Source organism: Leucoraja erinacea, chromosome 25, assembly GCF_028641065.1.
Source record: "Leucoraja erinacea ecotype New England chromosome 25, Leri_hhj_1, whole genome shotgun sequence".
Classification (NCBI taxonomy): Eukaryota; Metazoa; Chordata; class Chondrichthyes; order Rajiformes; family Rajidae; genus Leucoraja; species Leucoraja erinaceus.
The window spans coordinates 33,133,833-33,156,742 of NC_073401.1; the positions used below are offsets into that span (position 1 = coordinate 33,133,833).

At 44.6% G+C, this 22,910-nt stretch overlaps 1 protein-coding gene across 2 annotated transcripts in view; it reads right to left on the reverse strand.

Annotated features, from left to right (window-relative positions):
• The window catches only part of zdhhc8b (zinc finger DHHC-type palmitoyltransferase 8b), a 150,079-nt gene that overhangs the window by 16,484 nt on the left and 110,685 nt on the right, over window positions 1-22,910 (reverse strand). For both annotated transcript variants that reach the window (XM_055655534.1, XM_055655535.1), the window contains exons 2-3: window positions 14,139-14,260; window positions 8,346-8,503 (exon numbers count right to left, since the gene is read on the reverse strand). In XM_055655534.1, the coding sequence (XP_055511509.1) occupies window positions 8,346-8,503; window positions 14,139-14,260 (280 nt within the window). The remainder of the gene's footprint in view (window positions 1-8,345; window positions 8,504-14,138; window positions 14,261-22,910) is intronic.

The window sequence follows — 22,910 nt, forward strand, 5'->3', positions numbered from 1 at the left end:
CCCCATCTTTCAACTAATTGTAATTTGAGATCTTAGTTCACAGTTTAATAGTAAGATTAAACGAGTACTTACCAGTATGAAGTTTGATCTGTATTTTATGAGGAGTTACGGTGAGGTATTACGTGAAGACCCCAGCCCAGTGCGCAGGTGCGGCATACTTCGAAGCAGCGGTGTGAAATCACAGGATAGACACAATATTTGAAGTAAGATAGTAAAGATCATGAGACATCAGTTTATTAGTTTGATCTATATATTGAGGGTGGGAGCGGAGGGCACGTAATACCTCACCGTAACTCCTCATAAAATACAGATCAAACTTCATACTGGTAAGTACTCGTTTAATCTTACTATTTTACTTCGGAGTCACGTGAGTGATTCCGTGAAGACTTCAAAGGTCTGTGATTTTCAAACCGTGTAACAGTTTTTATTTCACTCACTGCCGAAGTTTTTGAGGGAGGAAGTGTTATCGTAATCAACCAGTGGATCTGCTTTCACAAGAAACAGAAAGGTATTTGTTAACAATAACAACATAAAGAGCTCCCCTGAGCTTAAATTAATATTGCAGTTTGTAATATTCTTTCTGCAATTAAATCAGGTTTATCAACGGTTTACAATAAAAAATGTTCTGAACGTCGTTCCCTTGACCATTCTGCCGTATTGAGAATGTGGTCAACCGGGATGTCCATTCGTTCAGCCGCTGATATCAATGCTGCCCTAGTGGAATGGGATTAAAATGTATTATTATCTATTCCGGCAGCTTTCAGTACCTGTTTGAGCCACCTTGGAGTGGTTTGGCTCGTACCCCGTCTTGGGGTTTCTGTGGTTGACCCATAGGCTTTCCTCTCCCTCTAAGATTGTGGGTTGTGTCTATATATTGTAGTAGATGGGTCACCACACTCAACCTGGACTCTGGTGGGTAGGCCCGGAATCCCACCAGTGAATTGGGCGTTCCTGGTCCATATAACCATATAACGATTACAGCACGGAAAACACAGGCCATCTCGACCCTACTAGTCCGTGCCGAACTCATAATCTCGCCTAGTCCCATATACCTGCGAGTTAGGTTTTTACCAGACCTAGAATATGAACGTGATGCGTCTGGGGTAATCACCATGTTATCCAGTCTAGTTTTATAGAGTGACTGGACTCTGTGAGCGTATACGAGAGCCATAAGCATGAGCGTTTTTAACATAGATTGAGGAAGCTGAGGGATCTGGCTGGTGCCATTGTCTGAGATATGTCAATATCACACCGATATCCCATACATGGGTATACCTCCATGCTCTGCTGTCCTGCTGTTTTAGATAAGCGGACAAGGTGCTCCATGCTGTATTTACGGCACTGTAACTCACCTTTTAGTCATGGTGTGGATGTTCCAGGAACTCCAATACGTCAGTGGTTGAATAGTTTGGTATGTTGTCCCTGCGTCGTGGCAGTATTTTACCCATGTTAGCTCTTGGTGACTGTTCGCAGGGATGCCGACATGGTGGTAATGGTTCCTTTGGATAATCCCAGTCCCTGGTAAGGTCTATTCAAACTCTGCACACAGGAGTTTGATGTTTCCCTGGCATGGGTGGCTTATGCCTGATACTGGGTTGAGTCAGCAACCATGGTCCACTAGGGAAATCCATAGGTGACTCGCCCACCATGTCGTGATGAACTGGGAACCATGGCTGTGTAGGCCGGTCGGGCACGTTCAATATCTCGGAGACAGATTCCATCTGTATTGCGAAGTGCCCGACTGATGAGGCAGAAGGGAGGAAGGCAAAGCAGAAGTTCCCCCTTCCAGCGCGTAGGCATCTATCGCTGCTGCCTCTGATCTGGTTCCTAAGTCACATACATAGGTTACTGGTGATTCCGTCTTGTGCAACCAAATTGATATCTGGCTTCCAAACTGCTTAATACCTTTAGCAGATATTTTGGGTTTGACATCTATTCAATGTTATCATAAATTTTTACCCGTGACGTGGTGTCTCCCACTGTGTTCTAGCTTCCTAGGACATAGGCAGCTGATAGTTAAAATGTCTTTTGACACACCATTGCCAGATCTGTTTGACCAATTTGTTGCACAATAATGATTTTTATGCTCCCCATATGGTTAATATAAGGCACCACCATAGTATTATCAATCCGTAACCACATATGTACGTGCTGCATCTGAAATGCATATGCTTTTTAGCCCAATAGGCGATCACCAATCCCAAGTAGTTGATGCCCGGTGTGTGTAGTAACGATGTTTGTGAATTGGTCCATCTGTTACCTGTGCTGGATATGGAGTTTAGTTGCTCCCCAGCCTAAAGTACTGGCATCGGTTTTTAATAACCAAGTTGGGATTGGTGATGATAATAGGGCTGAAAACTATGCCAAATATATGTCTGCCCACCACTGTAATTGTGATATAGCTTCAGTGGGTACATTCATGATTTGATTATAGTGACCCAAGTACCTTGGCAAAGTAACAGTCATATGGATGGAATTGTTATTGAAGCCCAGATAATCCATGGTAGTTAACGGCTTCAATTCTGGTTTATCTGGGCGTGGGATGAACCTCAGAGCTTTAGGGAGCTGTTTCGTAGCTAGAACTGCTGCCACAGCTAATTCCTTTGTTCCCCTAATATGAGGATATCATCCAATATATGCCATGATTATGCTTGTTTTCTTAATATTTTCATGGCCATTTTTAATATTTATAATAGTTTAGGGCTGAGGTTAGACCATTGGGAATGCTCTATACTCCCATAGTTGCCCTGACCGGGATATCCATTATCCAGGTAAAAATTTTTAGGTATCTATAATGATCCTAGTGTATGGGTATAAGATAGTTAGCATCTTCCATATCAATGCTCGCCATAGGTATCCTTTGGAGATCAGATGTCTGGCAGTGACAAAAACCCGTCTCCATCTTAAAGTGTATATACTCAACAGATTTATTTAGTGATATTAGATCAATGATGATGCTACATTCACCATCTTTTGTAGTTTTGGTGAATATATTCGATACAAATTCCAATGGTTCATGTTTACTCCCATGATCCGTTTAGTAATGAGCCTTTCTAGTTCAGCTTAACCTTCTCACTCCTCTTTCTTAGAGGGAGAAAATGCCCTTTGGGCGCATTGCTGAACTGGCGGTAATATGCCCAATTTGAATTCGTTTTTATTCACTAATACTGTTGAGTATATTTTAGTTATTTGTGACAGCATCCCATGCTTTATCAACAAGTGTAAATGCCCCCCCCCCCCCGCAGTTAGTAGAACACCCTTATTTAGTGTAAACTGGGAGGAACCAGACTACCTACCTCCATGTTTATTGTTTTTTCATGAAGGCCTAGTTTTGCTGGTATGCTGGTGCTGTCGGTGGGGCGGCGCATTTTCCCACGGCTCCGCTCTGGGCCCCTGTCTAAAAAGAACTATGGGGGTAATGTAAAGCGGTCGCCAGGCTTTCACCAGCCTTGTTCGATATTGCTGGTGGATGCCGAGGGGTGCTGCCAGCTGGGTGTTGGATGCGATGTCCTGCTCGTTCCATGGCCTGCCCTCATGAGGCGCACAGGTTTAGCTGCCTCTCTTCCCGCAGCAGCGGTTTGTATAGCCCCGTATATTTGGGGTTGCGGGCAGGTCTTATATGCACAAATGTCAGTCGAGTATCCCAAATTTGGGAACATCTTAGGCGTCAGCACACTCGTAGTGCAACGGGATAGTCTCATCCTGGGAGAACCACCTTGGATCATGGCGTCTCGCCTGCCAGGTGAGTATGATCCGTGGAAAAACGAGCAAAGGCGGTGACATCTTGACCCTTCTGTTAGGAGCTTCAGAATTCGCTGCTTTTAGCTCTTGTCTGCGAGTCTGCTGACCCAGCTGCCTGCGGATTTGCCTCTAGAAAGGCCTACTCCTGCAGGGCTTTGTTTGGGAAGATGGTCGCGTGGAGGAGCCATGTAGTGGCCCACGACACCCAGTAGCTCTTCCTGATCCTGCTCCCCTGGCATACTGCTGTTCTCGTCCGCCTGCCCAGCGTTTAAGCCAGCCCAGCCCTGGCCTCCTTAGCTAGCCTCAAAAGAGGGAGCAAAAGGGTGTGCTATAAATTGGAGGAGGCATAGCTCAAACTCCGCTGTTGCATCAATCCCTCGACAAGGGAGATGGCTAGTGCAATAGCACTGGGGTAGGAGTGTCAGCTCCCTTGGCATTCAGCCAGTGCCCCTTTTCTCCTGGAGGTTTTGAACTCCATGTCCTCCTCTGGCTTGGGGAGACAGACATACTTATTTTTGCTGTCTCCAGCCTGTTCCAGTGTTGGAGGAAGTTGATTCCTATAGAACCTGTAAATTGGTAAGGTTTTTGTCTTACCTGTATTTAGAGGCTGCCTGCCGTTTTTCAGGCGGCATTGTAGCGGTTCCCGGGCGGCGATTCTCCTTGTCAGGAGTCTGCAGGGCTGCCGGTCGGGTTTTCAAATTTCCCTCCGGTCCGCTGCTGTTAACCAAACAGCTGTTCAGCGGACCGGCATCAGCGCAGCTCCCTGCAGCGGTCCGCAGCCCGTGCGGTCCCGTTTGCGCCTATCCCCCTCCACTGTCGGCTCCTTCGCTGGAGTCGAACGGGGGCCGCTTCCTCTGCTACTTTGCTCCCCCTGGAGCAAAAAACCACAAGGCCCGATTAAGGTAAGTACTTACCTCACGTTCCTTGGTTGCGGGAGCGCCCGACTCCCGCTGGCCGCAGTTTGCACAGCTGTGCGATAATGCCGCACCTGCGCACTGGGCTGGGATCTTCACGGAATCACTCACGTGACTCCGAAGTAAAATTAAAGGTAGACAAAAAGCTGAAGAAACTCAACAGGTGAGGCAGCATCTATGGAGCGAAGGAATGGGTGACGTTTCGGGAACGTTACCCATTCCTTCGCTCCATAGATGCTGCCTCACCCGCTGAGTTTCGCCAACTTTTTGTTTATCTTCGATTTCTCCAGCATCTGCAGTTCTTTCTAATGCACAGTTTAATTAATGTTCTTTCAATTGTGCTGTTTTTAATCCAACACATAAAAAGAAGTGCGTTTACAGATGGATTGACAAAATTCAAGGAAGTTATCATAAATCTTTGTAACAGTTCTAGTTATGAACTGTGGGCGGCATGGTGGCGCAGTGGTAGAGTTACTGCCTTACAGCGTTTGCAGCGCCGGAGACCCAGGTTCGATCCCGACTACGAGTGTTGCCTGTATGGAGTTTGTACGTTCTCCCCATGAACACGTGGGTTTTCTCCGAGATACTCGGTTTCTTCCCACAATCCAAAGGCGTACAGGTTTGTAGGTTAATTGTTTGGTATAAGTGTAAATTGTCCCTGGCGTGTGTAGGATGGTGGTAATGTGTGGGGATCACTGGTCAGTGTGGACTTGGTGGGCCAAAGGGCCTGTTCCCCCGCTGTATCTCGAAATGTCTAACGTCTCAACCAGAATACTACTTTCAATTCTGATATTATCTCACTTCAAGAGAGAGATTCAGATTCAGATTCAGATTCAGATTCAGATTCAATTTTAATTGTCATTGTCAGTGTACAGTACAGACAACGAAATGCATTTAGCATCTCCCTTGAAGAGCGACATAGCAAACGATTTGAATCAATAAAAAAATAAATAATAAGTGTCGAAATGTCTAACGTCTCAAACCAGGGGGGGGGGGGGGGGGGGGGGGGGGGGGGATTCAGATTCAGATTCAGATTCAATTTTAATTGTCATTGTCAGTGTACAGTACAGACACCACGGAATGCATTTAGCATCTCCCTTGAAGAGCGACATAGCAAACGATTGGCAGTGGGGGGGGGGGGGGGGGGGGGGGGGGGGGGGGGGGGGGGGGGGGGGGGTGATTGGCAGTCACCGAGGTACGTTGTTTAGTAGAGTGACAGCCGCCGGAAAGAAGCTGTTCCTCGACCTGCTGGTTCGGCAACGGAGAGACCTGTAGCGCCTCCCGGATGGTAGGAGGGTAAACAGTCCATGGTTGGGGTGAGAGCAGTCCTTGGCGATGCTGAGCGCCCTCCGCAGACAGCGCTTGCTTTGGACAGACTCAATGGAGGGGAGCGTGGAACCGGTGATGCGTTGGGCAATTTTCACCACCCTCTGCAGTGCCTTCCGGTCGGAGACAGAGCAGTTGCCATACCATACTGTGATGCAGTTGGTAAGGATGCTCTCGATGGTGCAGCGGTAGAAGTTCACCAGGATTTGAGGAGACAGATGGACCTTCTTCAGTCTCCTCAGGAAGAAGAGACGCTGATGAGCCTTCTTGATCAGAGTAGAGGTATTGTGGGTCCAAGAGAGGTCATCGGAGATGTTGACTCCCAGGAACCTGAAGCTAGAAACACGTTCCACCTCCGTCCCGTTAATGTGGATGGGGGTGTGCGTGCCACCTCTGGACTTCCTGAAGTCTACAATGAGCTCCTTGGTCTTCTTGGAGTTAAGGGCCAGGTTGTTGTCAGCGCACCATGCTGCTAAGTGCTGGACCTCCTCCCTGTAGGCCAGCTCATCGTTGTTGCTGATGAGGCCAATCACTGTTGTATCATCTGCATACTTGATGATGGTGTTAGTACCATGTACAGGTGTGCAGTCATAGGTGAAGAGGGAGTAGAGGAGGGGGCTCAGAGGTGAAGATATTTGATATGGTGCAGAGAAGATTTACTGGAATGGGTCTAGTGTAAGGGATTTAGATATACAGTTAGACTGGTTTCTTTGGAGCATGGAGACTGAAAGAAGATTTAATAAAGTTGAGCAGTTTAGATGGATAAGCAGAGAGACTGAAAGATGGTTCAAGGTCGAGAGACACAGATTCAAGGTGATAGTCAAAAGCAACAAGGGGAATTAAAAAAAAAGAAAACCACAGCTATGATCTGGAAATTACTGCTTGTAAGGGCAGGCTAGTCAATCAGGGCTTTCAAAAGGAAATTGCACAGGCACTTCAGATAAATTATTTTTCAAGTATACTTAGAAAGAGTGAGGAAACAGTTAAACATGGAAGGGAAGTCCGAGTTAAATATACAAAGTTCCTCCACGAGGAGCTGGCAAGGACTGGCTACATCCATCTGTACTAAAATAATTCCACGGTTTTATGATTCTCGGAAGACCACAGGTTCATTTCCAATCTGTGCAGAATGAACTAATACAAACCAGATTTGTAGTCAAGGAATCACAATCACTCTTTAAAAACATTTAAAAGACATTTGGACAGGTACATGGATAGAAAAAGTTTAAAGGGATATGGCCAAATGCAGGCAGGTAGGATAAGTTGGGCCGTTGGGCCTGTTTCCGTGCTGTAGAACTATCTCACTGACAAGGAACTGTCTTTATTCTTTCCCAAGCTGTGATGCTCAATGGCAAGTTAACCTTGCAATGAGTGGTTTGGTTCCTTTTAAGTAGCAATCCCATTTCTAGGCACAATTTAGAATCGATGTGTTGACCATTATGGATAATGACCTCAAACTTCCTTCTAAAAAGGGTATTTGTGAATAAGATGTCGCTTTTACAACAATTCAGAAGTTCAATGATCACCATTATTGATGCGCTTATTAATTATATTATTTTATTTTATTTTATTCCTCTGCTGTGCCACCAGATTTTAAATCATGCCTCTGAAATATTAAGAGACACAAGGAACTGCAGACGCTGGCATCTTGAGCAAATACTGGAGTAACTCAGCAAGTTGGGCAACATCTCTGGAGGACATGTTTAGGTGACGTTTTGGGTCCCGACCTGAAACGTCGCCTATCCAGGTCCTGAAATATTTGCGTGGCTCTCTGATTTTCTAATCCTTTCACTTCAAACTGTGAGGGGGGAGGAATCCTTTCACCTGATTTCTGATGATCATTGTTCAGATAATTCAGTGGAAATATGCGTGGGACCTTAACTGGTGAAGATTTAAGCTTTTATGATAAAAAATTACCAATGCTGACAATCGGAGGGGGGAGTTCCCCACGCCACGGGTACCATGTAATCCCGTGCTACCTGCTCCATGGTCGGATAGCCGACGACTAAACCGTCTCCCCCACCTGGTTTGCCAGGTGAGGAGGGGGCTGTGAACCCCCAGCAGGACCAGAAACAAGACATGTCAAAGGGTGGATGAGCTCCTAGCGAGCCAACAGCCATCCGCACTTCAGTAGAAGTTGCGATCACTGTCGTACATGACAATGTAAGGCACCATGCCCGTTGATGTTTTCAACGATGATGATACTGACAATCAAGATTCACACACGAGATGTGATCACAAGTTCCCAGTATCTGTGGAGAGGGTGCCCTCAGGCAGAGTAGTACAGATAATTGGTGAAGCAAATGAGAAAAGAACACAAGATGCCCTCATGTTAGCACCGTCAATAACAAACGCATCGCTTACCTCAACACAGTTATCACACACACTGCAATGAGAACATCGGGGTGGCCTATAAAAATGGCATGTTGCACACCATTTCATCCGTACTTGGATTCCTTTGATTTCCACATTCTTGTAGAGTGGAGCTCGAAAGTCATCGTCCTTATCCTCATCTTCATGCGCTGAAAGATATCGATTATATTTATCATGTTAGAAATTGTGATATATTCTCTACAACAGATCTCAAGCTAGAATAAGATGATTTTGAACAGTTATGTAGCTGTGCCTAAAATGCAAGTCTTGTGTTCAATAAACCTTAATCCTTTGCAGTCACGTAATGCTTTGATGTGGTACTATTCACCCTTCATTCCCTCTCCCATTCTCCCGTCACCTTCCACTTATATTCCTCCCTCCAGCGTTGCATTTCTCTCCTTATGACACCCTTTGTCTCCTTTTCACCTCTAGCCCTTGTCGCTTACTCCACCTATCTGCCAAATCTCCTCTACACCTGCACTTGCCCGACGTCTCTCTTTTCCAGCTTTCTCCCCCTACTACAATCAGTTTGAAGAAGGGTCCTGACCTGAAACGTCAGCCATCCATTCTCTCCACAGGTGTTGCCTGACCTGCTGCCTTCCTCCAGCACTTTATGTTTTGTTTAAAATAATGAATTTGCCATGAGTGCTGAATAAAAGTGACAGTTGGAAAATCCTCTATAAAAGTAGCTACTTGAATTGCTAGACAGCACTCTTTTCCTAATCATAATGACTATAATATGAGTTTTTTCTCTGAGTTGCTTCGCCTTGATGCCAGCTTTCTACTTTGACCACTTGCCTCAAGATTACTTTGGGAAACTGATATTATACTTCCTCTGTGCTGCCACACACACTACACTCTTGTAAAACCTTAGTTAGTCTAAGGAAGAATCGTGTGCAATGTGACACTAAGGGCATTAAGTTGACCTAAAGCAAATGAATGAGTTGATTTGGTTTAGGTCGACTTGATTGAATACTACTTGAATACTTCTGCAAATAGGGCGGTCATCCTTTGACACAAATACTTAAAATACTTTCAAATGTAGAGTTGAGTACAAATAACATGTGCAAAATCATGCAATAAGGAAGGTGGCTATTCTATCCATTGTATGCTTCCAAGCTCTTTGAAATAAATATTCAATTAATTAGGGCGGCATGGTGTGGAACGGTAGGGTTGCTGCCTTATGCCCCTGTCCCACTTAGGAAACCTGAACGGCAACCTCTGGAGACTTTGCGCCCCACCCAAGGTTTCCTTGCGGTTCCCAGAGGTTGCAGGTGGTTGCCGGAGGTTGCAGGTAGTGGAAGCAGGTAGGGAGACTGATAGAAACCTCCGGGAACTGCACGGAAACCATGGGTGGGGTACAAAGTCTCCAGAGGTTTCCATTCAGGTTTCCTAAGTGGGACAGGGGCATTTACAGAGCTTGCAGCGCCGGAGACCCGGGTTCGATCCAGACAACGGGTGCTATGGTACCTTCTCTCCATGACCACTTGGATTTTCTCCGAGATCTTCGGTTTCCTCCCACACTCCAAAGACGTACAGGTTTGCAGGTTAATTAGCTTGGCGTATGTGCAAGTTGTCCCCAGTATGTGTAGGATAGTGTTAATGTGCGGGGAACGCTGGTCGGCACGGACTATGGGCCGAAGGGCCTGTTTCTGCGCTGTATCTCTACACTAAACTAATCACAAACCCCTTACTTATAGAATCATAGAGCTCAGGACTGGGCCCTTTTAGTCGTCCTCATTCATGCTGATTGTAATGCCTATCTACACTAGTGCCAATTCTCTGCATTAGGTGCATATCCCTCTATGCTTTTCCTATTCTCAGTACCTGTCCAAACGCCTTTTAAACATTGAAACTATACCACCTCGTGCAGCAGCTGGTTCCAGAAATGCACCACCCTCGAAATGAAAAACTCCACTAATCTCCTTTAAACTTTCCCCCTTCCACCTTAAACCTATGCCCTCTGGTTCTAGGACCTCTTGCCGTAGAGCCATACAGCACAGGAACAGGCATTTCTCAACTCATCAATGCCGACCATGATGTTCCATCTTTGTTAGTCCTATTTCCTCGCGTTTTGTCCAGTACACCTTTGCTATTCATAAAAAAATTCCGACTATCGATCCCATCTCTGCCCCTCAAAATTGTATAAACCTCTCGAAGGTCAACTTTCAGTCTCCTATATTCCAGTGAGAATAAATATAGCCTATAAAACCTCTCCTTCTAATCCAGCCTTTGTTCCAGTCAGCATCCTGGTGATTCTCTTCTACATTCTCTCTATTGTTACCATATGCTTCTTGTCATTTGGCAACCAGAACTTGAGGTGAAATCTAACCAATTGCTCTTTCTCCACAGCCCTGTCCTTTTCTCTCCTTCTTGTGTGCATCCAATCCTTTTTGGAAGTTAATGTTGAAGATGTTTTTGTCACATCTTGGGGCACAATCATGCAGTGGGGGGAAAAATATATTCATCTAACCTCTTTTTTTAAAACTATCTTAAAACCTGAATTCCTTGTTAGTGAAAACTCCTTTCTTTCTGAAATCTATCACAAAATTACAAATTCCATTCATTATTTACAATGAAAGATCCAACTAATGAAGAGCTAAGATAGGTATATTTAACTAGCCAGGGACAGAATGCAGCTCGGAGAATAATCATTGATATAGACAAGTTAAATTGGCTCCTTTTCATACATATTCTAGTTTCATTAATGCACGCCAAGGCAGCTGTCTTCACCCTCCTCTCCATCAGTCTGTAACCTCCAGCACTGTTAATGAGGCCCAGTGCGTGTTTGGAGAACATCACCGCATCCTCTGCACTTATTATCGAATTCTTGACCTTCTCCCTCTCTGTCAACAAAGATCGATGTCGTCTATCTATGATAATGACTCGGGTTTTCTCTCTGTAGTAATATCCTGTCTCCCAGGTCACATCCTACAGTCCTACATTTCACAATGTTTACATTCCTCTGCCTCTGTTCTCAATCTCTAAATGCGCTCATTTCATGACCAAAGGCCCATATCCACCCTCCCTAACTTTCTTTGTGCTCCACAGTTCTGATGAAAGGTCTTTGACCCGAAATCTTAACTGCTTCTCTCTCCTCACATGTTGCCTGTCCTGCTGAGCATTGACATATTTTCTGCTTTTATTTCAACAGGCCAGAGGGAGTTAGATGTGGCCCTTGTGGCTAAGGGGATCAGGGGGTATGGAGAGAAGGCAGGTACAGGATACTGAGTTAGATGATCAGCCATGATCATGTTGAATGGCGGTGCAGGCTCGAAGGGCCGAATGGCCTACTCCTGCACCTATTTTCTATGTCTATGTCTAATATAGCGACGTTGAGCAAAGGCAATTACAGTCCTCTCGATAATATGCAGAGTTCTTGCTAATGTTTAAGCTGTATTCTTCAGCATTAGCTACATGTAAATACTGAATTGAAAAAGTCAAACAGTACAAACAGTTAGGGCAGTAATATTAATGAATATTACTGAAATTAAGCTTCTTGTACTTGTGGCAATGGTTTGTTTGCTTCCTATTCCAAGAATAATATATTTTCAAATATCAGTTACAAAGTGCACTTCTTTTGTGCTGAAAGGCATTTAATTACCTGATGTTAATTGCAATTATACTGGCTCCGTTTAGTAGTGAACAGTGGGTCAGTTTTAAATTATTTCCAGTTATAAATCACTGTGACAACAGGTAGGAACTTCTCAAGACATGAGCAATACACTGCCTATAATTTAGTGAATATATTGTGAGATTCTTCACAAAAGAATAGAGTTTCCTTGAGATATTGTGGGTTTTAGTTGTTGGAAAAAATAAGAGTCTGATTAGGAAGCGAGTAAGATCAAGACAGCCAAAAACTGTCGTGGATGAGGACTCGTTCGCTCGTGTGTCATACGACATGTAGCTCGCTGTCGTCCAACATGTTCTGGGTCCCCTCCATTGCCAGAGTGAGCACCACTGGAAACTGGAGGAGCAGCTCCTCATATTCCGCTTGGGCAGTCTGCATCCCAGTGGCTTGAACATTGACTTCTGCAATTTCCGGTAGCCCTTGCTGTCTTCTCCCCTTCTCAGCTCTCCCTCAGCCCTCTGGCTCTTCCTGTCCCCCCTATTGTACTCCTTGTACACACATGACTGTGTGGCTAGGTTCAGCTCCAACTCAATAATTAAGTTTGCTGATGACACTGTGATGGTGGGCCTGATCTCAGACAACGATGAGAAGGCCTACCGGGAGGAGGTGGCTGATCTAGCACTCTGGTGCCAGGACAACAGTCTCCTCTTGAACATCAAAAAAACTAAGGAGCTGATCGTGGACTTTAGGAGGGCACATCATCCGAGGACCTACACTCCATTGAGGATAAATGGGGATCCTGTGGATAGGGTGAGCTGTTTTAAATATCTGGGAGTCCACATCTCTGAGGATATGACATGGACATCACATGCCGCAGCACTCGTGAGTAAGGCAAGGCAGCGCCTTTACCACCTCAGGCAATTGAGGGAATTCAGAGTGTCTCCGATGATCCTCCAGTGCTTCTAGTCAGAGGCTGTGGAAAACATCTTGTCCGGGAATATTACCATCTGGTTTGGGAATTGCTCTGCCCAGGACAAGAAGGCTCTGCAGAGAGTAGTGCGTTCGGCCGAACGCACTATGGGAACTTCACTCGCCCCCCTGCAGGAACTATACAACAGGAGGTGCGCCTCCGTTGCCATGCGGTGAGAACAGAGAGGTTGAGAAGGAGTTTCTTCCCAGAGGCCATTCGGACTGTAAACTCCCATCTTACCAGGGACTAACTTTACTGAACGTTTTTCCTTCCAATATTTAATACGTAAAAGAATATGTGTGTGTTTATGATTGTGTTTATAGTTTGGTTGTTTGTTTGTTTGTCTTTTTGCACAAAGTCCGCGAGCATTGCCACTTTCATTTCACTGCACATCTCGTGTGTGTATGTGACGAATAAACTTGACTTGACTTGACTTTCTTCTTCCCCCCCACCCTGCACCAGTCTGAAGAAGGGTTTTGGCCCAAAACGTTGCCTATTTCCATCGCATCACCGAGTGCATCGTGTGGTTGTTTCCGGGGATCGCCACAAGGAGGTTTCTGTCATGATCCACGATGAGGACTAAGGCAGGAGGAAGGACATATGGCCAAGTCACCTGGATCTCAGGAGAGAATATCAAACATTGAATACAGCACAGGAACAGTCCCTTTGGCCCACAATTTCCATGCTGAACATGATGGCAAGTTAAACCAATCTCCTCTGCCTTCATGTAATCCATATTCCTCCATATCCAAAGATAGATGCACATTGCTGGAGTAACTCAGCGGTACAGGCAGCATCTCTAGAAAGATGAAATGGGTGACGTTACGTGTCGAGAACCTTCTTCACACCTAAAACGTCACCCATTCCTCTCTCCATACATGCTGCCTGTCCCGCTGAGTTAGTCCAGCATTTTGTGTCTATCTTTGGTTTAAACCAGCATCTGCAGTTCCTTCATACACATCCTTCCATATCCATGTGCCTATCCAAAAGCCTCTTAAATGCCATTATTGTGCCATTATTGTGCCTGCCTCCAGCACTACCCCTCGCAGCTCGTTTCAGGCACCCACCACTCATGTTAGAAAGACTTGCCAGCACTTCACCTTTAAACTGTGCCCGTCACCTTAAAGCTATGCCCTCTGGCCTTTGACATTTGCACTCTTACAAGCGAACATCACTGGCACATCATAAATCTGCACTAATTGATTTTTTTTTAAATATAGTCATGTCCTCTCAGTACACTAACCTCGTGGAAATATTCCAGGGTCCATAAATGTTGCCATGCTGAAGTTAGCCAAAACAAAAAGAAACACAAGGCCATTGTAGATTGGAATTGCCGGAGAGATTTCGTTTGTTAACCAAGGACACCTGTTGGAAAGAAAGCGAAAAGCAGATTAGAGAAGAAATCAAGTAAGGTTCAATTCTCTACAAGGATTATCGCTGGAGTGATTCATCAGCCTTAAACATTTATTCATTTGTCTCAAGTGCGTGCCAGAGTGCTACAAACTCAACTGACAACAGATGCCATGGTGATGTTCACTCAGAGCTACAAGCAACAAGCCCCAAAGAACAGTCTCACTCCTGCTATCAGCAAATGGTATATGAGTTTAAATATCATGGCCTCCAGATTCAAGAACAGCTTCTTCCAAACAACCATAGGGTCATTGAACACTACAAGCACCAACTTTTAATACTGAGTTAATTAGCATTAAACTATTTCTTGTTTAAAGTTCAAACTAAACTTTAAACCGTCTTGGTTGCATAAGGGGTTTTTGGTCTTTTGTTTTGTTTTGCATTAATATTCTATTTATTTCTTGAACTTTATTTGTGTTTATCAAGTCAAGTTTATACATCACATACGCATACGAGATGTGCAGTGAAATAAAAAGTGGCAATGCTTGCGGATTGTGCCAAAAAAAACACAAAACAGAATGGAACAGAATAGCATATTCACAAAAATACATATTTGTGGGAGGAAAAAAAATAAAAAGAAAAACAGCAATTGTAAAAAGACACCGCACAACAGTAAATTGGTACAGTAAAGTTAGTCCCTGGTGAGATAGGAGTTTATAGTCCTAATGGCCTCTGGCAAGAAACTCCTTCTTATCCTCTCCGTTTTCATAGCATGGCAACGGAGGCGTTTGCCTGACCGTAGCAGCTGGAACAGTCTGTTGCTGAGGTGGAAGGGGTCTCTTATTATCTGTTGAGTATTGTGTCTACAGTCCTGTTATGCTTTTGCAAGTAAGAATTTCATTGTTCCCTTTTGGTACATACAGTTTTGACTTTTCATTAAGATACCCATTAAAATCTGCACATCTGACTCAGTATCTGACCACTTGCCCCAGTGAATATTCAGGAGTCTCAGATGTACATTTTATTTCATAGTGAGAATGAATAAAACTGCAGATGTTGGAAATCTGAAGTAAAAATAGGAATCGCTGGAAACACTCAGCAAGTCAGGCAACAATTGTGGAATGCTTTTAATGAAGGCTCAATACAGGACACAAAATGCTGGAGTAACTCAGCAGATCCAAAATGCAACGTCACCTATCCACGTTCTCCAGAGATGCTGTCTGACCTTCTGAGTTACTCCAGGACTTTGTGTCCTTTTGTATATTAACCAGCATCTGCAATCCTTTGTTTCTACTAAAATGTTAAATCTGTTTCTCCTTCCCTGGGTGCTGTCCGACCTGCTGAGTGTTTACATTATTTTTTGTTATTGCTTTATCTGATCACACCACAGTGATGTGCCTCACGACACTTCACTACATTAATGCTGCCAATTAAATACAAGCAGCTGAGAGATCATTGCAGGGTTTGTTTCTGCTCAGCTTTGGAAAATTCCTTGGTCATAGCTCCACGTAGCAAATGCGCGGTATAATTACATGGTGAATTTGGAAGGTTTCTGGAATTTCACACACCTCATCTGTTCAACCACAGGATCAGTGACTTTGCTGACAGCTTCACAAATGTGTGACTTAAAAGGACAATAGGCAGAAGATACAAAGTTTAAAGTGAATGCTTAAAAGATTAAAGGGCCTGTCCCACAGGCGATTTTTTTAGGCGACTAGGCTTTCACCACATGGTCGCCAGGGTGTCTGTCGCCTGTATGGTCGTGAGTCGTCTCCTCAGTCGCCCATAGAGTCATAGCGTTTTTCTGGTCACCGCTGGATTTTGACATTTTCAAAACTTTTCGGCGACAGTCAGCGACCGTGGGCTTGTTGCAGCTTGTCTTCTCCTGACGTATGTGCTGTCATAGGTTATTGCCAGGATGACGTAGGTTGTCGCTGGTGGTCACTTCGGTGAATACCATTGTCGTGGTCACCGGCAGTCGCCTAAAAAAAATTGCCTAACTGGGACAGGCCCATTCATTAGTCCAGTCGGCAGTTTTTCAGCAACCTGCTACGACTATGACAGTCACGTTAAAAAATCGCCTAGTGGGACAGGCCCTTAGACACGAAGGAAGATAAAACACATTCCTCTAATAAATACCATGCTTTGTATATAATCAGCACCTATATACAGTACTGGAGCATCACATTCAATGGAGCAGGCACGTGCCGTCAGGGTAGGCAGGGTAGGCAGTACCTACACTGACTAAAATTATAAAATGGTAATTACTAAATATTTGTAAAACATATATCATTTTCATTCCACTTCACAACTATGCGCCACTTTGTGTTGGTCTATCACATAAAATCCCAATAAAATGCATTTACGTTTGTGGTTGTAACGTGACAAAATGTGGAAAAGTTCAAGGGGTATGAAAACTTTTGCAAGCCACTGTAAATAGTAAAGGCATGGGAGAATTATGCCTAAGAGATCGATCTCTTAGGTAGGCATAATTCTCCATGCCTTTCATAGAAACATAGAAAATAGGTGCAGGAGTAGGCCATTCGGCCCTTCGAGGCTGCACCGCCATTCAATACGATCATGGCTGATCATCCAACTCAGTATCCCGTACCTGCCATCTCTCCATACCCCCTGATCCCCTTTAGCCACAAGGGCCACATCTAACTCCCTCTTAAATATAGCCAATGAACTGGCCTCAACTACCTTCTGTGGCAGAGAATTCCAGAGATTCACCACTCTCTGTGTGAAAAATGTTTTCCTCATCTCGGTCCTAAAAGATTTTCCCCTTATCCTTAAACTGTGACCCCTAGTTCTGGACTTCCCCAACATCGGGACCAATCTTCCTGCATCTAGCCTGTCCAACCCCTTAGGAATTTTGTAAGTTTCTATAAGATCCCCCCTCAATCTTCTAAATTCTAGCGAGTACAAGCCGAGTCTATCCAGTCTTTCATATGAAAGTCCTGACATCCCAGGAATCAGTCTGGTGACCCTTCGCTGTACTCCCTCTATGGCAAGGATGTCTTTCCTCAGATTAGGAGACCAAAACTGTATGCAATACTCCAGTTGTGGTCTCACCAAGTCCTTGTACAACTGCAGTAGAATCTCCCTCCACCTATACTCAAATCTTTTTGCTATGAATGCTAACATACCATTCGCTTTCTTCACTGCCTGCTGCACCTGCATGCCTACTTTCAATGACTGGTGTACCATGACACCCAGGTCTCGTTGCATCTCCCCTTTTCCTAATCGGCCACCATTCAGATAATAGTCTACTTTCCTGTTTTTGCCACCAAAGTGGATAACCTCACATTTATCCACATTATACTGCATCTGTCATGCATTTGCCTACTCACCCAACCTATCCAAGTCACCTTGCAGTCTCCTAGCATCCTCCTCACAGCTAACACTGCCCCCCAGCTTCGTGTCATCCGCAAACTTGGAGATGTTGCATTCAATTCCCTCATCCAAATCATTAATATATATTGTAAATAGCTGGGGTCACAGCACCAAGCCTTGCGGTACCCCACTAGTCACTGCTTGCCATTCTGAAAAGGACCCGTTTACTCCTACTCTTTGCTTCCTGTCTGCCAGCCAGTTCTCTATCCACATCAATACTGAACCCCCAATACCGTGTGCTTTAAGTTTGCATACTAATCTCTTATGTGGGACTTTGTCGAAAGCCTTCTGAAAGTCCAGATATAACACATCCACTGGTTCTCCCTTATCCACTCTACTAGTTACATCCTCGAAAAATTCTATAAGATTCGTCAGACATGATTTACCCTTCATAAATCCATGCTGATTTTGTGCAATGATTTCACCACTTTCCAAATGTGCTGCTATCCCATCTTTAATAACTGACTCTAGCAGTTTCCCCACTACCGATGTTAGACTAACTGGTCTGTAATTCCCCGTTTTCTCTCCCTCCCTTCTTAAAAAGTGGGGTTACATTAGCTACCCTCCAATCCTCAGGAACTACTCTAGAATCTAAAGAGTTTAGAAAAATTATCACTAATGCATCCACAATTTCTGGGGCTACTTCCTTAAGTACTCTGGGATGCAGCCTATCTGGCCCTGGGGATTTATTGGCCTTTAATCCATTCAATTTACCTAACACCACTTCCCGGCTAACCTGGATTTCATTCAGTTCCTCCATCTCATTTGACCCCCGGTCCCCTGCTATTTCCGGCAGATTATTTATGTCTTCCTTAGTGAAGACAGAACCAAAGTAGTTATTCAATTGGTCTGCCATGTCCTTGTTCCCCATGATCAATTCACCTGTTTCTGACTGCAAAGGACCTACATTTGTTTTGACTCATCTTTTTCTCTCCACATATCTATAAAAACCTTTGCAGTCAGTTTTTATGTTCCCTGCCAGTTTTCTTTCATAATCTATTTTCCCTTTCCCAATTAAGCCCTTTGTTCTCCTCTGTTGGACTCGAATTTCTCCGTCCTCTGGTAGGCTGCTTTTTCTGGCTAATTTGAGGCTGGGGGGAGAAGTACCTATCTATTGTATTTTGTTTGCAGACCTGTTACGCTGTGGCGGCCACTCACAGCCACCCGAGGTACTTCTCCCCCCAGCCTCAATGCGGTGGCTCCGTGCAAGGAGCGTCGCAAGATACAAGATACATTTATTTGTTACATGTGCCAGTTGGCACAGTGAAATGTGATCAACAATGTCTTGTGGCAAATTAATAACCCCAATAGGCAACAATCACTCCTCGTTTAAAAAAAAATGGCATGCAAGAACCAGCGAGAAAAAAACCTAATTGGCTTCAACTGTTGTAGCTCGGAAGGGAATCAAAAAAGATATTGAAATATGTTCATCTTTTTTGTAGCAACACTTGCATGTTCTTGTATTCTAATCCTCTTGCAATAAAGGCAAATTTAGATGGGGCATCTAGGTCAGCATGACTTGGGCCGAAGGGCACTGTATCCATGCTGTATGACTCTGACTTTAGGATGCTCGCCTTCCAAATTGCACGATTTGGCTGTATATTCAGTTTCAGTTTAGTTTATTGTCACGTGTACCGAGGTGCAGTGAAAAGCTTTTGTTGCGTGCTAACCAGCCAGTGGAAAGACAATACATGATTACAATCGAGCCATTCATAGAAACATAGAAACATAGAAATTAGGTGCAGGAGTAGGCCATTCGGCCCTTCGAGCCTGCACCGCCATTCAATATGATCATGGCTGATCATCCAACTCAGTATCAAACTCAGTATCACTATTCACAGTGTACAGATACAGGATACACTTCTGTGATTCAGAAGTGAAACATCAAATCTCTCTTATGTGAATGGCATTATTGTCCAACCATTGTCCAGGGCTTTGGTGAGACCACACCCAGAATAGTGGGCCAGCTTTGGCCAGCATATTTCATGATTTTATGTGCTTTTCCGATAGTGGAACAAACATTTGCTAGATCAAGCCCCAGGTTGCAGGGGCTGCCATATGAGGAAAGAACATGGAGTATAATTAATCTATTCTCAGGTTTAAATGAATGAGAGATGATCTCATTGAGACATACAAGATTCTTCAGTGGCTGTGGAGATGGCGTTCCTTGGTTGGCGAGTCTAGAAGGAGGGTGCTTAATCTCAAAAAAGGACAAAGGTATTTCAGACCCAGGAAAATTTATCTTCAAATCGTTGGACTTCTGGCAAACCTTTGGAGTTCATGTTTCTTTATGACTAGAAGGGAATCCAGTCTCAACATGTCTATGCCAGCTATCACATGTTCACAAGCAATTTGTACATTGCATTTGGATTTCACTTTCAGCTTTGCAGATCTTGTGTTGTGACACCAGGTGTCACTGACAAGTTTTATTAAGATGTACACGAGAACATAAAACTTCCATCCAATAAGGAGGGTTTCCGTCTACACGTAAGGAAAGGGAACAAGAATCATCCCTGTTCAATGCCAAAGATTCCTCAAAGATAGACACAAAATGCTGGAGTAACTCAGTGGGACAGGCAGCATATCTGGAAAGAAGAATTGGGTGACGTTTCGGGTCGAGACCCTTCTTCAGACTCTTCAGTGTAAACTAGCATCTGCAGTTCCTTCCTCCCTCATTTATCACAATGTCTTGTGGCAAATTAAGTTTCCTCAGTCCTCTACAACACACCATGCAAATGATGACTTTCTAGTAAGAGGTTAAGATTTCATCAAACAAAGTAACAGGGTGACCAAAGCCATCATCCTTGACGAGGGACTTTGGGTTGATTTGTTTTTGTTTGTGTTATTATGTTATTTATGTGTACTGTGTTTACAGGTCTGTTATGCTGATGGAGGGAAGTATTGCATTGTTCAGTTTTGGTATATTAAACACTCTTGACTATTGAAGATAACTTGCTTCCACTTCAGTTCTGAGGGTTTTGAGGTCACTGATGAGGCCAATACTAGGACTTAGAAGATTGGTCACAAGCAGTACAGGAAGTGGTTAGTTCACAAGAATTTCTGAGAAGATGGGAGGAGGGGTAGAGGGGGAAGGATGAATAAGGCAAAGTGAACATTTACTGATAGGTAAAGGCCAAGATTGTTGTGGGATACAGGAGCAAGGAACTGTAGATGCTTGTTTACAACAAAGGGCATAAGTGCTGGAGTAACTCAGTGGGTCAGGCAGCATCTCTGGAGAGGAGGAATGGGTGACCTTTCGGGTCTGAAGAAGGATCTCGACCCGAAACGTCACCTTTCTCTCCAGAGATGCTGCCTGTCCCGCTGAGTTACTCCAGCATTTTGTGTGCATCTTTACTGTCAGGAGCTGGTGTTCCAGAGGGGAGGACTCTGCTCCACAGAGGTTTATTGTTCTAAGAGGTCCATTATCTTGTATGCTTCAGTGCACAAGTTAACAATGACTTGGGATAAAAATAGACAGTTCTGATAAAGGATCTTCAACCTGGAATTTTAACTGCTTATCCTTCCACAGCTGCTGCCTGATCTGCAGTTTTCCCCTACCATTTAAAAAAAAATCATATTTATATTACCTGCTGTTTTGTTTTTGATTTTCACAATAACTTGGAGCTGTGGCCATGAATATATGCAAGTGAATTCTGAATATGGAGACTCAATGACGGAGGGGGAGTCTGAACAAGAGTTCCAACCCGAAACGTCACCTATCCAAGTTCTCCTGAACTTAGGGATTCTGCCTGACCGAGCATGTTTAAGAAAGAACTGCAGATGCTGGAAAAAGCGAAGGTAGACAAAAATGCTGGAGAAACTCAGCGGGTGAGGCAGCATCTATGGAGCGAAGGAATAGGTGACGTTTTGGGTCGAGACCCTTCCTCCAGCATGCTGTGTCTTTCCTTGGTAAACCAGTATCTGCAGGTACTTTGTTTCCATGTGGAGAGATCTTGGTTATGGAGTGGATACGGTTAATGTGCTGTGGATTAGTCCATTCGAGTGGGGAACTTGAAGGTGAAGATGCAATGCTGCCTCAAGGAAGTTTGAGGGAAAAAAAAGAGCTGCCCTCAGTCTACACCACAGTTTAAGAATAAGAGGTAAGCCATTTAGAACGGAGACGAGGAAACACATTTTCTCACAGAGAGTTGTGAGTGTGGAATTCTCTGCCTCAGAGGCCGGTTCTCTGGATACTTTCAAGAGAGAGCTAGATAGGGCTCTTAAAGATAGCTGAGTCAGGGGATATGGGGAGAAGGGAGGAACGGGGTACTGATTGGGGATGATCAGTCATGACCAAATTGAATGGCGATGCTGGCCGAATGCGCCTATTGTCTATACACAGGAACTGGCTCTGTGATTGGCCCTCAATTGGAATCACAGCTTGCATGTCACTGTTCAGCAAACTTGAAGAGGATTCTTTATAATCTGTCTCAGTTGATAGCATCAAAGATTTCTGTGAGGTCAGGAAAGATCGCATGTTGTGCGCCTGCTGCTTCTTGCATTTATCTGCTTACGTTGTCACACAGCAAAATTCATGATGGATGGAGTCAGCACAATGATGCAGGGAGGGGCTGGAAGGATCAGCTGCCGCAAGGATCGAATAGAACGGCTTTTCTTGTGACAGACTGCAGGGAGACTTTCTTGTGTTTGTTTGCAGCGCAAGAGGCATCAGCAGGCAGAGGACCGATCGATTGTGCCAAATTGGTAGACATGGATTCAATAATATCTTTCAAAAGGGAATTGACAGCCATCTGGAGCTGGCAAAAGCATGGTAGGTCAGATGGTTTCACTCTGAATGAATGATTGTGATTCTCTATGTCCTGAACACAGTTTGAGCTCCACTGCGGGAAGTCTGACAAAAATGCTGGAGAAACTCAGCGGGTGAGGCAGCATCTATGGAGCGAAGAAAATAGGTGACGTTTCGGGCCGAAACCCTTCTTCAGACTGATGGGGGGTGGGAGGGGAGAAGGAAGGAAAAAGGGGAGGAGGAGGAGCCCGAGGGCGGGGGGATGGGAGGAGACAGCTCGAGGGTTAAGGAAGGGGAGGAGACAGCAAGGGCTGGCAAAATTGGGAGAATTCAACATTCATGCCATCGGGATGCAAGCTGCCCAGGCGGAATATGAGGTGCTGTTCCTCCAATTTCCGGTGTTGCTCACTCTGGCAATGGAGGAGACCCAGGACAGAGAGGTCGGATTGGGAATGGGAGGGGGAGTTGAAGTGCTGAGCCATCCTTACTTTGAAGAAGTTCTCCTAAGAAGGGTCTCGACCC